General features: G+C 60.9%; 2 protein-coding genes across 5 annotated transcripts in view; both read left to right on the top strand.

Moving 5' to 3' along the window:
- DTX2 (deltex E3 ubiquitin ligase 2) overlaps nt 1-7,567 on the top strand; it is a 33,829-nt gene extending 26,262 nt beyond the window's left edge. The window contains exons 7-12 of one of the 2 annotated variants that reach the window (XM_079946105.1): nt 331-471; nt 2,831-2,904; nt 4,032-4,190; nt 4,878-5,039; nt 6,267-6,356; nt 7,004-7,567. In XM_079946105.1, coding sequence (XP_079802231.1) covers nt 331-471; nt 2,831-2,904; nt 4,032-4,190; nt 4,878-5,039; nt 6,267-6,356; nt 7,004-7,231 — 854 coding nt within the window. In that variant the 3' untranslated portion in view covers nt 7,232-7,567. The remainder of the gene's footprint in view (nt 1-330; nt 472-2,830; nt 2,905-4,031; nt 4,191-4,877; nt 5,040-6,266; nt 6,357-7,003) is intronic. The other variant, XM_079946106.1, reaches the window with a different exon arrangement.
- A 3,036-nt stretch (nt 7,568-10,603) lies between these two features.
- On the top strand, nt 10,604-14,429 carry UPK3B (uroplakin 3B; the record flags this gene model as incomplete). Of its 3 annotated transcripts, XM_079944888.1 has the most annotated exons (6): nt 10,604-10,730; nt 10,881-11,030; nt 11,268-11,505; nt 12,705-12,784; nt 13,522-13,651; nt 14,121-14,429. In XM_079944888.1, 6 exons carry the CDS (start codon nt 10,649-10,651, stop codon nt 14,278-14,280), a joined length of 840 nt encoding a protein of 279 aa, XP_079801014.1. In that variant the 3' UTR covers nt 14,281-14,429. The 3 variants fall into 3 exon arrangements, with proteins under 3 accessions (XP_079801014.1, XP_079801012.1, XP_079801013.1); XM_079944886.1 differs by having other exon boundaries at nt 10,881-11,505; XM_079944887.1 differs by having other exon boundaries at nt 10,649-11,030.
- Nucleotides 14,430-16,274: the final 1,845 nt, after the last annotated feature.

Here is a 16,274-nt window from a genome sequence, read left to right on the forward strand (position 1 = left end):
TCTGCCCTCTGCCCTCCCGAAGCAACAGACTCGCCCACTGCATGCTCCAGGCACGGGCTGATGGGTTGCTTGCACAGACCCCTTTGGAGCTTGGGGCCAAGGCTCCCACCAGCCAGGCATTTCACTGGTTCCCGACCCAGAGCTTAGCCCTGCCGGCCCGGATAGGCCCTGGCAGCCTCGAGCAGCCGGATTCCCCGGGGAGATCGGCAGGTCCTGATGGCCGTTGACAGTGCCAGCTGGACACAGCCGGGGTTTGTGGAGGTCACATGCTGAACGACTCCTTCTAACGTTTCTCCCCTCTCTGCATGTCTGATCTCGCACCCCGTGTAGGCATGACGAGTATTCTGATGTCAGCCATTGGACTCCCTGTGTGTCTTAGCCGCGCACCCCAGCCCGCCAGCCCTCCCGCCTCCTGTCTGGCCTCTAAAAGTCACAGCTCAGTTAAGAGATTGAGGAAAATGTCCATGAAAGGTAGTTCCTGCTCACAAATACTCTCTGGCCTCTGCTAAGCCTCCTCCGAGTCTTGCTGCCTCTGACTCTTCTGCACCGAACGCTCTTCTCTGACCACCACGGCCCTCCGCCGCTTCCTTCGAAGGGCCAGCCCATGTGGGGCTACTTCAGAGGGGTCCCCCGATGACCACTGCCCTGGCCGTCACACGGCCAGGGAGGAAGGGGTTTCAGAACCGTTGGAAGGCACTGTGAGTTTTAACAGAACTCAGGTGGAGGGGCCTGTGGGTAGTAAGTTCTAAACCTGCCGTTTCTAAAGCCGATGATGGCTCTGCTTCCATCGTTGGGCCAGAGAAGTGCGACCGCTCTGGTGACCTTCAGATGGTGTGAGAGGGGGCATGGCTCTGGCTCCGCCAGTCCTGGGTTTCCAGAGCTCACGGGCTTTGTGAACTCACACAAGCCTCCCGTTCATGAGCGGAGCGCCTCCTACAGGGCAGGTTGCTTGTGGGAGGAATAGGAAGTAAATCGCTTGGGAAGCGCCTGGCAAGTAGCAGTAGTACGGTGGTTGCTCTGATCCTGTTCACTGCCTGTCTAACCCCCGCCCAACGGGGGAGGAGGGAGGCCAGGGAGGGGCGGGGCTAATCCTGCCCAGCCCCGCCCCACCCCTAGCAGTCGCTCCTGCCCTGCTCCCCCTTCTTACTCTGCCTCAGAGGCCGGCAGCTTCCTGAGGCACTCGGGTTTGCCCCGGGAAAACAAGGCTCTCAGCAGACGCTCTGGCCTTCCTGGGCTCGGATGTCCCTTTCGTGGGGTAGGCGGTCACCTGGCTGGCCCCCTTTGAGAAAAGTGGCTCCTGGTGAGTTACCTCCAGTTCTGAAAGGCTGCCTGGGCACAGGCAGGCAGAGAGGTAGGGGTGCTGAGCCAGGCCTCACCGGAGGGATCCCAGGGTCCAGCTGGAGACTGGCCTGTCCCTAGTCGACGTGGCCTTCTAGACCAGTCTTTTCTAGAAGGCCTCCTCCCCTCAATCAGAATAGAGTCCCAGCCAGCAGGATGGCCACCCGGTGCTGGTGGGGACTGTGCTTTTGCCTGGCTTTCTCCCCAGCGACCAGAGTCAGAGTCCTAGAAGTCTGTGTGTATGGGGGTGCGTGTGCGTGTGTATGGGGTGCGTGGTCTTCCTTTGCCTCTAGCTGTTTTTCAGGTCATAGCAGCTAATGCCCTTACAGTGATCACGGCTTTGGTTGGTATTGGGTCCACTTTTTAGATGAGAGGACTGAGACTCAGAGGTGACCTGATTTGGTCCCAGCCCAAGAGCCAGAATCCAACCTGACATCACCAGGTCCCTGCCCCTCTGCTCCCCTCATAACTGTCACCTGGCCTTCTCTGGTCTAGAAGGAGCTCAGGCTTGTAAGTCTTTGCAGCCACAGGCTGATGGCCGTGAGCTTGGGTTCACACCAGAGCCCCTCTGGTCTCAGGGTCTAGGACCAGGAGCTCCCCCTGACCTTGAGACAGGATGACAAGCCCTGCCGGGATCACTCTTCCCAGGCTGCGCTGGTCTCCCTGGTCCCTCCCCTGTGCTCCGCTTTGCTGTCCCTCTGTGATTCTGCAGCTGCCTCTGCCTGGAGAACCCCTGCCATGCTGATTCTCTAGCTGGGGGCGTTTCTTCTCCTTGGGGTGGGGCCTGTTTGGTGCAGGGCCGCTCCAGGCTTCCTGCACAGGTGCACACAGACAAGTGGGAGGTTTCGGGAGGAGGGGTCGGGGACAGAACTGTGGGCAGCTTAGGAATGGAGGAGGCATGTCACTGACACCCCACAGTCCAGGGACAAGCCCAAGAAGACTGGTTTGTTGTGGCCGTGTGGCCGTCACCTGCAGTTGGTATGCACACAGATGTCCCCATGGGGTAGGCACGCACTACACACTTGACTCAGAAAACTTACTTCTCTTACCGAGACTTTCTTACAAGAATGATGAAAGCTGAGTAAAATAACACGGCCAGAACGTGCTCCAGAGTATCTGTTTTAGAAGCTGCTGTTTGACCCTTCCGCATGTCCTCTGAAGCCTGGGACGGGTTTCCTGAGTGAAGGTGTGCAGGGCCCCGTCGTGGCTCCTGAGGGCTGTGGCCAGCTGCTGTCTCTGCCCCTCTTCCGTCTCCTCCAGGGCTCCTGGGGCCGGGCCCCCGGCGTGGGCTGGGAAGGGCTCAGCTGGCAGAGCTCCGGGGCGTTCTGCGCCTGGCCCAGGTCTCTCCTCTCTTGCACGCTAACCTTCCCCTCTGAGCCGCCCTAACATCCCTCCCAGCAACTTGGACCGCTCCCTGTCGTCCTTTCTCTCTCGTTCCAGCATCTCCAGTTCGCTCTCCTCGGGACACCGCTTATGTTCTTCTCTCTTTTAGGAGGGCCTCCAAAGCCAGAGCCGGAGCAGGTGATAAAAAACTACACAGAAGAGCTGAAGACGGCCCTGGATGAGGTGCGTGTCACGGGAACCACGGTGCTTTTGGTTTTGTTTGGAAATGAGGGGTGGCTTAGACGAGGATGCCAGCCTGTCCCCCGCTGGAAGGTGCCTCGTCCAGAGAGCCATCCTGCCCCCCGCTGTTGGGAGGGCCGGTCGGGGTTCCTGTGGCTAACCCAGCCTGCCAGACCCCCGTCACGGCTGCACCTGGGCCTCTCTCTGCTGAGCCTCGCTTCGGGGCTGTGGCACCACTTTTCTCCGATTTGCGTGGAGGGTCCTGGAGAATCTGGAGGGGCGGGGGTCAAGGTCATTCGTGCCAGTCCAGAGCCGAGGACTCTCTCGCCTCTTTCTCCTGCAAACTGAGTGCATAGGAAGCATCTGGTTGGTAAAGGTTTGGACAGAAACCTGAAAGTCATCCTCACGTCGGCCCCTCCCTCCAGCCTGCTCTGCCCTCCCCCTTCACAGCTGTCTGTCTGTCTGTCTCTGCCTTTGTGCTCACCCAGCACAGCTGGGCTGCTTTGCCCCCCGCCACCCCCCCTCCAAGCTGCCGGCTACACAGCTGACACGTGGCCACGATGACTTAGTACCCGCTGCTCACAGCCTCTCAGCTGGGCCCCCGACGTGTAAGACGAAGAAGCCCCAGCCCCGAACGTGGCCGTCAGGGCCTCCTGGGATCTGGTCCTCCCCCCACCTCGCTTTGTCGCCTGCACCCTGGTCGCCCCTTGCCCTGCAGGTGCGCCGCCCCTCCCAGCGGAAACGCTGGCTCCTGCTTCAGAACGCTTTCTTCTCTCTACCCGAGGGCCCGGGCCCGTTCCCATGCTTGTGCGTCTGACAAGTTCCCTTTCCCTTGTAAAGCCCAGCGCTGAGGGCCCCTCCCGTACTTACCTCTCTGCCTGGCTGTCCTGGCCGCCCTCTCCGCCTGTGCTTCAGTCGTTACACCGGCCCCCACGCTTGGTGCCGCCTGCCGTCTCCTCTGCGGTGGTGACGGTGAGCCCTCTGTGCTCCCAGCCTCCGGAACAAACAGCTGTCAGATTGAGTTAGACTGGGGTGAGGCACTTCAGCAGACGAAGGTCGATCCTACAGGACTCACCTGCTGTGGCACAGGGGCCATGGGTGAGCGTTCCCCGGGTTGGGTCTCCCTCCAGGACTGCATCATCTGTATGGAGAAGCTGTCCATGGCGTCCGGCTACAGCGACGCGACCGACAGCAAGACCTTTGGGCCGGTGGCTGTGGGCCGCTTGGCCAAGTGCAGCCACGCCTTCCACCTGCTCTGCCTGCTGGCCATGTACTGCAACGGAAACAAGGTACCCATGGCCCACCAGGGCCAGGGGTTGGGGTCGGGGTCTCCTTCCCGCAGCCTGTACCTGTCATGTTGCACTTAAGCAGGTGACTGGGGCTGCCGTGTGAGAGGCCCAGGACCTGCTCGGAGGCAGCCTTGAGATGTCTGCAGCCCTGGCCCTGCAGCAGGATGGGCCTGGGGGTGGCAGGCGATGCCTGGCTGCCCTGCCTTTGGTGTAGTTTAGCCGGAGTGGACAGGTTAGGGGGACGGAGAGAACGAAGGCCCGTGGTGGGCCTCGGGGCCTGGCCTTTGCGCAGTGTCCCCGTGCCATCGTGTACCAGCCAAGATGCCAGCTTATCAGTCCCTCGTTCACAGGGTTTTCTTTTTCATCTTAAACATGACTCGGCTATGCAAGCTTTTGCTCATAAACCTCATTTTCTTACCTGATGCCAGTCTCTGGGTACCTTGTCCCTTTAATGAAAATTGCATGAGTTTCTGGGTTAAAACTTATCTTTCCAAGGAAGCTTCTAGAATCAAGTTTCTTTGTGAGGAGGCTGCCTGGGAGTTGGGCAATGCGCCTGGGACCCACTGTGTGACTCGGGGCCAAACCCGTGTCCCTGTGGGCCTCTTTCCCATCTAGCCAGTGGGGTGGCTGGCCTGGGTGCCCGCTCAGGGGCCCCGACTCAGTCCACGGCATTCTGCCTTGTCCCAGGATGGAAGCTTGCAGTGTCCTTCCTGCAAAACCATCTATGGGGAGAAAACTGGAACCCAGCCCCGGGGGAAGATGGAGGTGTTCACGTTCCAGGTGTCCCTCCCCGGCCACGAGGACTGTGGGACAATCCTTATAGTCTACAACATTCCCCATGGCATTCAGGTAAGGGGCCCCGGCACAAGAGAAGCCTCCTCGGATCTTTCTGGAATCAGCCCTTCTCGGGTGCTGTCCTTTCTCTCCTGCCCCCTCCTAGCAGTCTGCGCACCCCGGGTCACTGTGAAGGTGCCTAGGCTGCCAAGTCAGGCCACCAGCAACCAGGAGGCACTGGTGCTGGGGGCTAGAGCCAGCTCCTAGGGTTGTGGAAGCAAAGAGGTGGCCCTAGCCCTTTCCTGAGCCAGGGAGGGCTTCCTGGAGGCAGAGGCATCTTCGCTGGACTTGTACTGGGTGGAAGGCCAGCAAGCGTCCAAGCAGGAGGAGCGCTTTTATTGGGCCGGCCGGCTGGCGAGCCCACAGGGGCAGAGCACAGGGTGGGGAGGGCTGGCTGGCCTGACTGCTCTTGAGGGACCCGCTCAGTGGCCTGATCCAGGCCTGCGTGGGGCGTGCGGGGACAGGAACCCAAGCTCATTGGGGACCCAGACGGGAGCCCTGGCCCCTGAGGTCTCTGCCTTGGACCAGGTGGGGGGATCTCAGAGCCTGGGCAGGTTGGGAAGATACTGGGTAGTGGGGGCCAGGAGTCTGACGGGATGTCACTCGGTTTTGTCTAATTATGTGCTCCCCCTGGTTTCCCTCCAGTTCTCTGTGGCTCAAAGTGAAATTTAGAAACACTCCAGACAGCAGTAGAGCCACAGAGCGGGAGGGGACTTCGGAGTTGTACATGGCGTGTCACCGTGTGGCCGAGGGCACAGCAAGGGCTGTGCGCGGTTCCAACCGCCAGCCTCTGTCCAGCCTGCCGCCACTGTCTCGGGCCCCACTCCGGCCACTTCTGGAGCGAGAGTGGAGGGGCTGTGTGCCCGAGTGAGGGTGTCAGGCAGCGGGCCCTGCCATCCGGTCCAGAGAGCCCCGTGCCCGGAGGGCCGCCAGCGAAGCAAGCGCTTCCATCCCAGCCTCTAAAGGGTCCGGGCTCTTTGGGGAAGTGGAGGGAGTTAGCCGGAGTGTCTGACGCCAGGCTGAGCGGCCCGGGTTCAGGGAGGGCAGTCGTGGGTGGGCGCCGTGTTCACGGTGGGTCTTCAGAGCGAGATGTGAGACGGCAGTCGATTTGGTTAGTCACTTGAGCGCAGCAGTAGCCCCACCTGGAAGGCGAAGGGGTGAGGCTGGGCACCCGTGTCCGAGCACCTCTGCAGCCGGAGGGCCCCTCAGCTCCCACTCCCCGCATCTGTGTGCCTCCTGCAGGGCCCGGAACACCCCAACCCTGGAAAGCCGTTCACCGCCAGAGGGTTTCCCCGCCAGTGCTACCTTCCGGACAACGCCCAGGGCCGCAAGGTAAAGGCCCGGCCGACGCCCCTGGGAGTGGCCCCCCTTCCCCCCGGCTGGCAGCTCTGGGCCCAGCTGTCTGTGTGCCGTGGGAGGCGGTGGGGTGGGGAGGGCCCAGCTCGGCGGCCACACCAGATCTGCCTCTGCTCACCTTACTGCGACAGGCAGAGGGGGATGAGGCCTGGGGGCCGGCTGGGGTGTGGGCCACCCCTTCCCGGGGACCTGCTGTGCGTTAGGCATCCCAGGTGCCCGGGGTCCAGGGAGAGACGAGCTGACCTCACAGGTGCTCCAGTGGGAGGACGGGATGGGGAGGCGCTGGGGCCGTTCTACCTGGGTGGTGGGGGCGGTGGCCTGCAGAGCCACCTCTGCACTGAGACCTGAGTTGGGACTTCCCAGCTCTCCGAAGGCCAGGGAAGAGCATGCCAGGCAGACAGAAGAGCCGGTGTGGTGGCTTTGGGGTGGGGACAGCTCCGAGGGTGTGAAGAGGCTTAGGGAGGTGAGGGGGTGTCGGGGTGGGTGTCTGCTCTCCAGGCCAGCCCCGGGAGCTGGGGTTTGTTCTAAGCGCTTGTTCACGGCCACCTTCTTCCCCCCCTCCCCGCCATTCCCTCCCCTTCCCCCTCTTCCTGCCTCCCCACCATCCCCTCCCCCTTGGGCAGGTCCTGGAGCTGCTGAAGGTGGCCTGGAAGAGGCGACTTATCTTCACAGTAGGGACGTCCAGCACCACGGGGGAGACCGACACGGTGGTGTGGAACGAGATTCACCACAAGACAGAGATGGACCGCAACGTGACAGGCCACGGCTACCCCGACCCCAACTACCTGCAGAACGTGCTGGCCGAGCTGGCCGCCCAGGGGGTGACTGAGGACTGCCTGCAGCAGCAGTGAGCTGGGGGCGCAGGCGTGCCCCCCGGAGCCCAGGCTGCTCCTGCCTGCCTGTCCCCATCCCCCGGCCCCCCAGGCCCGGGTCTGTGTGGGAACTGGGCGAGCCTGGGGGTCACACTCGTGAGGGCTTTGGATGCAGCTACCTCAGTGCGTGGGCCCCTCCGTCCTCGGTGGGCCGCGTTGGGCCATCGGTGCTGGGGGCCCTGCAGGGGGTGAGGAGAGACTGCCTGCTGTGCCCCCAGCCAGGGGCAGGCCTGGGTCTGGGTCAGCTTCTCATACCTCAGATGTTCTATTTGCAATAAATGCCCTATAGCCAAAGTCAGCGGGCCCTGGTGGGTTTGTCAGCGGAGAGGCTGCGTGTGCGTGCGTGTGTGTGTGTGTGTGCGTGTGTGTGTGTGTGTGTGTGTAAAATCTGTTGTGTGAAGGCCAGCACACATGTCCTGCTGCGTCAGAACAGGAAGGGGCCTTACAGGCTGCCCATCCAACCCCCTAAATGAAGAAACCAAGGCTACAGTGAGGCCAGGAGCGGGGCGCTGACCTGAGCTGCTCCCGGGCCCCGCCCCAGTTCTCCTTGCAGTGCGCAGTCCAGCAGCTCTGCCAGGGCCCCTCCCATCTCTTTCCCCAGGGTTCTGGCTTTCTAAGTACTGCTCACATGGGGCAGGTGCTGCTGTCTTCATTCTACAGGTGAGGAAACAGGTTCAAGGGTACAGTGACAGCGGTAGAGCCGGGACTGGAATCCCGGACAGGATTGATCTGACCCCATCCTCAAAGTTCTCATCCTTCCCAACCTTCTTAGAAGGAGGATCCAATACTCGCAGGCTTGCTGTCTGCCTGGCGGGGGTGAGTGTGGCCTGGGGCTGAAGAGACACACACCCGAGTGACGTAAGGGATGTGGGGGAGGGGGTTTGCGGGAGGGGGTTTGCTTTCACAAGCCCTTCTCGTATAAGAAAAGGACTGAAATTCTATGTTAGAACGCGCTGGTACAAAGATGAATATATGTTAGAGCATTTTCTTTCATCTAGAAGTTCCTTTTTTTTTTTTTCTTTCTGATTTTAAAAGAAATTTAAGCATTTTTGTGGACCCCTAGCAGTATCGTGGGCCCTGGGCACTTGTGCCCACTGCCTCGTGGAGAAGTTGGCTGGGGAGGGCAGGGAGGCCTCCATAGAGAAGCTGGACCCCAATCCTGTTTGGTTCCACGGTGAGACTCGCTCCACTGCTCACAGGGCACAGGAGTTGGGTGGGCACCCGAGTGCCACCCTTATGCTCGGCTCCCACCATTACAGCACAGTGAGAGTCAGAATCGGAGAAAATGTTCGCAAATCTTATGCCTGATAGGGGTCTCGTATCCAAAAAATGTCAAGAACTCTTACAACTCAACAATAAAAAGACAGATCCCCAATTTTTTTTAAATGGGCAAAGGACTTGAATAGATATTTCTCTGAAAAAGATACACAGATGGCTGACAAGCACATGGAAAATGCTCAACGTCATTAGGGAAACGCAAATCAAAACCACAAAGTGATACCACTTCATACCCATTAGGGTGGTTATTATAAAAAAAAAAACAGGGAATAAATATTGGTGAGGATGTGGAGAAATTGGAACCCTCATCCACGGCCGGTGGGAATGTAAAGTGTAGCCACTTTGGAAAACAGCTGGGCAGGGCCTCAGAAAGCAGTTACCGTATGACTCCGCAATTAAAACTACCAGGTGAGTATCCAAGAACTGAAAACATGCCCACGGTAACACTCACAATAGCCAGAAAGCGGGAGCAACCCAAATGTCCATCAGCTGATGCACGATAAACAAAATGTGATGTGTCCATGCAACGGAATGCTGTTCAGCCAGAAAACAGAATGAACTATTAACACATACAACGTGGACGAGCCTTGAAAACATTATGCCAAGTGAAAGAAGCCAGACAGAGAAGGATGCACTGTGTGATTCGCTTCATATGAAATATCCAGAAGAGGCACATCCAGAGAGACAGAAAGTAACTTAGTGGTTGTCAGGGGGAGGGGGGATTGGGAGTGACTGTTTTAATGGGGTGGTGAAAAGGTTCTGGAATCTGGTGATTTATGGCCAGTGAAATTTAAGAGGAAGTCTACAGGGGCTTCTAGGAAAGCTTATGTTTTTCTGATAAAAGAGAGAGATTGGATAACACCTCCCTGCTTCTCCCTTCTTCCTACTTTGATTGAGGATATGATGGCTGGAGCCACAGCAGCCATCTTGCTACAATGAGAAAAAGGCCAAGAGAATCTCAGAGACATTGACCCTATCGTCATTTGACCAAGCCTATGCCAGCAGCTGTCCTCCTCCAGGATTCTTGTAAATAAAAATAAATCCCTCCTTGTTTAAGCAAAACAAAAACAAACCCCCCCAAAAAAACCAAAGCCCCCAGAAAACAAAAACCACTGAACTGTACATTTTAAAATGACATGGTATGTGAATTATATCTCAATTTTTAAAACACATATAGGGAATTCCCTAGCAGTCCAGTGGTTAGGACTCCACGCTTTCCCTGCCGAGGGCCTGGATTCAGTCCCTGGTCAGTCAGGGAACTAAGATCCCACAGGCCGTGTGGCACAGCCAAAAAAAATTAAAATTTAAATACTTAAAAAATACTTAAAAATTTAAAAATACATATATAGTGAGAACCCGTGGGAGTAATGTAAGTAGGGCAGGTGTCCCCAACCCCCAGGCCGAAGACTGGTACCCATCTGTGGAAAAATTGTCTTCCACGAAACCAGTCCCTGGTGCCAAAAAGGTTGGGGACCACTGAAGTAGGGGACTTGCTAGCTGTCAAGGGCTCTACAATCCTTTCTCTGAGTCCATGTGATTCCTTTGGACGAAGGAACTGGGGAGTGAGGGAGGATGTGGCCTTGTGGAGGAAGGGCAGGGTGCAGAGATGGCAGCAGGGCCAGGGGCGGTGATGGGGCTGGCGTCAGACAGGTTGGGGCTGCCCACTTCCTTCCCTGGGTGGGGATGGAAGGCCAGAGGGAGGCTCCTGGCACCTGGGGTGCAGGAATCTCTGGCATGTGGCCCTGAGCCCTTGTTTCCAGAGATCAGCCCTCCTCCCCAGGGCTGGGAGGCTGGGTGGGACCCAAATTCAGACATGGGCCTCTGGGGTGACCTGGCCTGCATCTTGGGGGTCCAATGACCTCTCTCGCTCAGCTCCAGCGGCCCTGCTCCTGCCCTCCTAACTGGCCCTGGCCTGCCCCACACCGGAGCCCTGCCCAGCTCCCTCCCCGTGGTGGGCTGGGCTGGGAGGAGGAGTGAGGGTGAACTTACATTTTCAGGTCTTTCAAGCCCTCGGCCAGGGGGCAGCCTGACTAACCAGCTCCTCCAGGCCCGCGGTGTTGGGGGAGGGGGTGAGGCCGAGCCCCAGGCTGTGGATGCGTGGGTGCTCTGCAGGCCATCATGGGGCTCCCCTGGAGGCAGCTGCGCCCTTGTCTGCTGCTCCTCGTGGTGCTGGTGTGGCCCCAGCCCTGCACGAGCCTGGGTGAGTGGGGGTCCCGGGATGGGTGCCCCTGGCCAGATCCAAGGGGCTGGGGCACCTGCCGGGACCCTGGGAGCCCGCCCCCTCCGATTGGGAGAGACAGCCCCAGGGGCAGTGGGCCCTGGGCCCTCACCCCTATCTCCACGGCCGCAGAGCTCATCCCCTACACGCCACGGATAACAGCCTGGGACCTGGAAGGGAAGGTCACGGCCACCACGTTTTCCCTGGAGCAGCCGCGCTGTGTCCTGGAAGGGCACGCCAGTGCTGCCAGCACCGTCTGGCTGGTGGTGGCCTTCAGCAACGGTATGTCCTGGTGCAGGCCTGGGGCTGAGGACAGCTGCAGGGGCCCTGGGAACCCCTCACAACTGGGTGTGGATTGGGAGTTTGGGCTTTATCCAGAGCGCGCTCTGAGAGGTGACAAAGTCTCATGTGAGGCTTGGAGGGCCAGGGCTGGAGGCCTTGGACCCAGCCAGGGGCTGTGGCGAAGTCCCGTCCGCTCCTCCCCTCCGGCCCCAATCTGTTTGTCCCTCACTCCTGCAGCCTCCAGGGACTTCCAGAGTCCCCAGACACTGGCTGAGATCCCAGCCTCCCCGAGGCTGCCGACGGATGGCCACTACATGACGCTGCCCCTGACCCTGGATCAGCTGCCCTGTGAGGACCCAGTGGGTGGCAGGGGGGCCGCCCCGGTGCTTAGGGTGGGCAATGACGCCGGCTGCCTTGCTGACCTCCAGCAGCCACCGTACTGCAACGCCCCCCTCCCCGGCCCTGGACCTTACAGGTGGGTCACCCAACCTGGACCTTGGGAGAGGGCTGTGCTGGGAGAGGAGGGGTTTTGGGGACCAGGCTGCCCCCCCACCCCAGCCTCTCCCCAGGCCTCTGTCCTGGCCCGTCCCCTTCCCGGCTGCAGGCGGAGCAAGCCCCTCCCCTTCACAAGCCTGGGTTTCTTCCTCTGTGGGGTCCGACCAGCTGGGGGGGCAGACAGAATGTGGCCCTTCCAGGAGGCCCACGAGGAGGAGATGGGCATCGCAGAGCCGGTGGGGTGGGGGTTGGGGAGGAGTCTGCAGGCCCCACAAGGGGGGAGGGGAATGCTGCAGGGCCCACCGTCCCTCCCACAGGTAAATCTGGCGGGAAACTAAGCCTGGGGCTGAGGGTGGAGCCGGGGTGGGAGAGCAGGTGTCAGACGAGGGGACAAGGCCAGAGGTCTTCGGGGAGACCAAGTGCGGCTGGGGGAACCGGCAGGGGGCGCAGGCTCCACCCACGCCTCCCTCGCCCTCTCACCCAGCCCGGCCAGGTCCCCCTCCCCCTCCCCGTGGCCACTCCCTGGCGCGGCCTCCAGTTATACCTGCCGCCGCATCCCTAGCGTACCCCGGAGCCGTCCCGTCAGTGCCAGCCTGCCTGCGTTCCTTGCGGCTCGGAAACCTTCCGGAGCTCCGCCCTCCACCCGCGGACAAAGATAAAACCGAGGCTTCGCACGGCTCCCGGTGCCCCCCGAGCTCAGCCTGCCCCTTCCCGTGATCCCGGGCTCCGAGTGCGCCCTGATCACAGCCTTCCCTCCCTGGCCTTTGCCTGGGGTACCCGCCCTTATAGGGGCGCCTTCCAAGGCCTCACAGACTCCTCACAGCCAGCAGTTCTCTGGGAAGCCAGGGCCCCCCAGCCCCATGCGCCCCGCTGAGCCACCCTGAGCCACCCTGCATGTGACACTTAGTAATCGGGGCCACCTAAACCAGATAGAGTGTCTGGAGAGCGACGGTTCAGATGGTTTGGGGCTGCTGGCACAGGTCACTGTGGCCAGAGAGGTCTCCGGGGGTCCTTAGAGCAGGGCCAGGCTTCAGCGATGCTGATGGGCCCCACCCTGCCCTATACATGGAAAGGCCCACAGCCTGGCCAGCCAGCAACAGCTGCCTGGGGCCTGGCCAAGGTGGGTGCCTCGCCCAGGGCAGTCGAGGCTCGGAGCCTCACCCTTCCTCCTCTCCCCAGGGTGAAGTTCCTCCTGATGGACTCCAAGGGCTCACCCCAGGCCCAGACGAGGTGGTCCGACCCCATCACTCTCCGCCAAGGTAGCGCTGGGGGAGGGGTGCTCCGGCTCTAGTCTGCCCCGTGTGGACTGGCCGCCCTCTCCACCATGGTCGTGCTCAGCCGGCCCCCGCCCCATACAGAACCTCGTGCTGGAGGCTGGGGCACTGGGTCAACCCCATCAGCAGAGACACCGGCTCTGTCCACCCCAAAATGTTGGCCAACCCTCGGGTGCCCCGGGCCCCAGCCCCGTCATAGACAGAAGCAGTCTCCCCTCCTTCAAGGAGCCAACCCTGTGCCCAGCACTGCCAGGTGGAGGAGAAGGGCCAGGGCAAGAAGGAGGCTGGAGTCGGTCAGGGCCGTGGGTCCCGGGATAAGGAAACGGCACGTGAAACGCTGGAGTGTCCCACATGTGGGCGCCCGGGAGATGGGCTGAGAGGCCGGGCTGGTGGTGTTGGTGGGTCTTGTCATGTGAGGGCCTTGAATGCCAGGCTCCAGGAGCAGGGCAGTCCTGAGCTCTGTTGCCACGCTTCCTGCCACAGGCGGGGCAGTGGGCAGGCACATCGGTGGGAACAGCCCAGAAGGTGAGACCAAGGCAGAGGCTGGAGCGATGGCTGGTGGTCCAGGCTGGCAGAACACAGATGCCTAGCTGAGAGGGACAGATGGATGGGTTCAGGAGGCTGGCTGGGGATGTAAGGCAGTCAGCCTTGGGTGGGAGCATGGTGGGGAGGTGACCGCCCTGGGGTCCAGGGGCAGCCTCTGAGAGCCACTGTGTGTGCAGGGAAGTCCCCAGGCTCCATTGACACGTGGCCAGGCCGGCGAAGTGGCGACATGATTGTCATTACCTCCATTCTCTCTTCTCTGGCCGGTCTCCTGCTCCTGGCCTTCCTGGCAGCCTCCAGCGTGCGCTTGTGAGTGCTGACACCCCCGAGGGCCCCTCTCTCACCCAGAACCCCTTCCCTCTCACTGGTCCCAGCACCTGGAAGCCCTCCATGAGCCCTGTGGTTCTGAGGTGGGCGGTGCCTCTTCCAGGGATGTGCAGGGAATTCCCCGCCCCCCCCCCAATATCTCTCACCTGGGAGGTCAGGGAGGTGGTCCAGCAGCTCCTCTGACGACAGGTTCAGAGAAGGGGCCACCTCGTTCTGACCGGGCCCTTCTCCTCCCTGACCTTGTTTTCTCTCCAGTGAGCCCTCTATCATTTCAGCGAACTGACACCCAGGTAGTCAGGGTGGCCACCTGGAGGAAGCACACCTCCAGTTGGTTCTACAAGGGAGGAGAGGGAGAGCAGAGGCTGCAGGGGGAGGGCTCTGGGAGTGGGGAGCTCGGCAGCCTACTCCACCCAGCAGGATGACAGCTGCGCCTCTTCGTCTCCCCATCCAGCTCCAGCCTGTGGTGGCCGGAGGAGGCCCCAGAGCAGCTGCGAACCGGCTCCTTCATGGGGACGCGTTACATGACCCACCACATCCCACCCAGCGAGGCTGCCACGCTGCCCGTGGGCTGCGAGCCTGGCCTGGAACCCCTCCCCAGCCTCAGCCCCTAGCCTGGCCCGTACAGCTGGGTCTGGGGCAGTGGGGGACCTGCACCTACGTGCCCCTCCCCCATCGCACCTCCCCACCCTGCCTGAAATCCATCCCACCACTAGCAGTCCTGCCTTGGGCTTTCCCAGTTCCCCCGCTCCAGGCAGTGAAGTTGCACTCAGGGGAGGGCTGTGGTCAGGCTGGGCATCCAGCCTCCGCCTCCATCTGCCTCAGTTCTGCCTGCCTCGAGTGAGGCTGAAAGGTGACATGGAGAGACCGCCCTGACAGGAAGCTTCCAGGCCCCAGGAGGAGGCCTGCAGGGGGCCTTGTCTGCCCCGTGCGGGGGGCTGGGCTGGGCCCATCCTGGGGTATATGAGGCCTCCCTCTGCCCCTCTGTCCCGTCCACCAGCGGCTGGGGCTGCAGTGGAGCCTTTAGAGGTTCTTCCATTTTCCGTGGACGGGGGCCCTTTCTGAGGGTGGCACTCACCAGCTGTAAGGTCTGACAGTGTAGACACACGTTATGACTTTCCGGCCACCACTCCTAACCCCCTTGCACACGCTGATGGCTCACACACTTATCCACTCACTCTCACGCCACAGACATTTACTGAGCTCCTGCTGCATGCCCTGCAGTGTCAGACGCGGGCCCTCACGCAGAGCCCGGAGCTGCTCTTGGGAGCTCGCTCACTGCTCTGAGCCTCAGATGACCACGTGTCCTGATGTGACCTGTTACTATTGGGAGGCTATCACTCCCTCACATTGTCACATACCCTGGGGCTCACACTCCTCAGACGATCACCCTAATGGACTCTCTGGGGTCCGAGAGCCCCCATCACCCAGGAGGATACACTTAACTCAGCAGCGTCCGTCCGCCCGCCCGCCAGGCCGGTGGTTCCCACTGTGGCCACAAGGGGGCGCTAGTCCAACGCAGCCGCAGGGTCCCGCGCTTGCGCACTCCTATGAACTGCTGCGAGTCCCGCCGCTTGACCCGATGTCGTAGAGATACCGCCACTCAGGGGGGTCTCTCGAGGTCAGGGCTCCAGGTCCCACCTCGGCCAAGCCAGAGGGATGAGCAGTCACGCTCTCGCTTGAGGATCTACGATGTGTCGTCTGATCCGCACAGCCGCCACCGTTTTCTGGACGGAAAAACTGAGGCTCAGTACCCTCCCCGCCGCGCACTGTCCACTGTCACTGCACCCCGTGTCCCTGGACCCAATCCCGGCCCCTCTAGTCTAACCGCGGCTCCCAGCAGGCAGGCCCCCCGAGGAGGGTGGCCAGCGGGGGCCCCTGCTTTTTGGAGATGAATAAATGCAGTCTGGCTCCTCCATCCTAGCAGTGCCTGTGCTGGTTCTGGAAGAGGAGAATTTACACGCAGGGCCCAGCCTGGCCCCGACACCAGACCCGGGGCTGCCCTGAGCCTATGCCCTTGATCGCCAGCCCTAACTATACATTGAGGGTGCCCCACAGTGGGGGGCAGGGCCAGGAAGCCTCCCACCAACGCAGGTGGGTTTAGCAGTGCTCCCTCCCAGGCAAACACTTTAGGGGGGTCTACTTTGAAAACCCATGCACCCCTGGTCCCTTGTGGTCTCTCCCCCACCCTGCCTGCATCCCCACCAGCCACAAGACCCGCTCTAGGTGCAGACAGAAGCAGATTGAGATGCGGTCGGGAGCTCAGGCCCTGGTGTCCTGGGTGACACCTGGCCATGGGAACCAGCCCCTTCAGTCAGCCACTTTTGAAATTCTGCTACTGTAGAGCCCAGGATCCTCTTGGATTCTTGGAATTGGAGGACGGTTAAAAGTGCCCTCCCCCGCACCAGCTACCCCCAGAGGAGCCAGTCTCACACTGTCCTGCCCAGGCCTGGCTCCAACACCAGACAGGGAGGCCCTTGAGGCCCAGGATGCCCAGCTTGGGGCCTGCCCAGGAGGGATATGGTGGGGAGGAAGAGGGGTCCGCTGGTGTTTGCTGAGTGAAAAAATGAACAAACCTGCCCAAAGCTGGAGGATCACCCAGGAGCAG

Source organism: Stenella coeruleoalba, assembly GCF_951394435.1.
Source record: "Stenella coeruleoalba genome assembly, chromosome: 15".
NCBI lineage: Eukaryota > Metazoa > Chordata > Mammalia > Artiodactyla > Delphinidae > Stenella > Stenella coeruleoalba.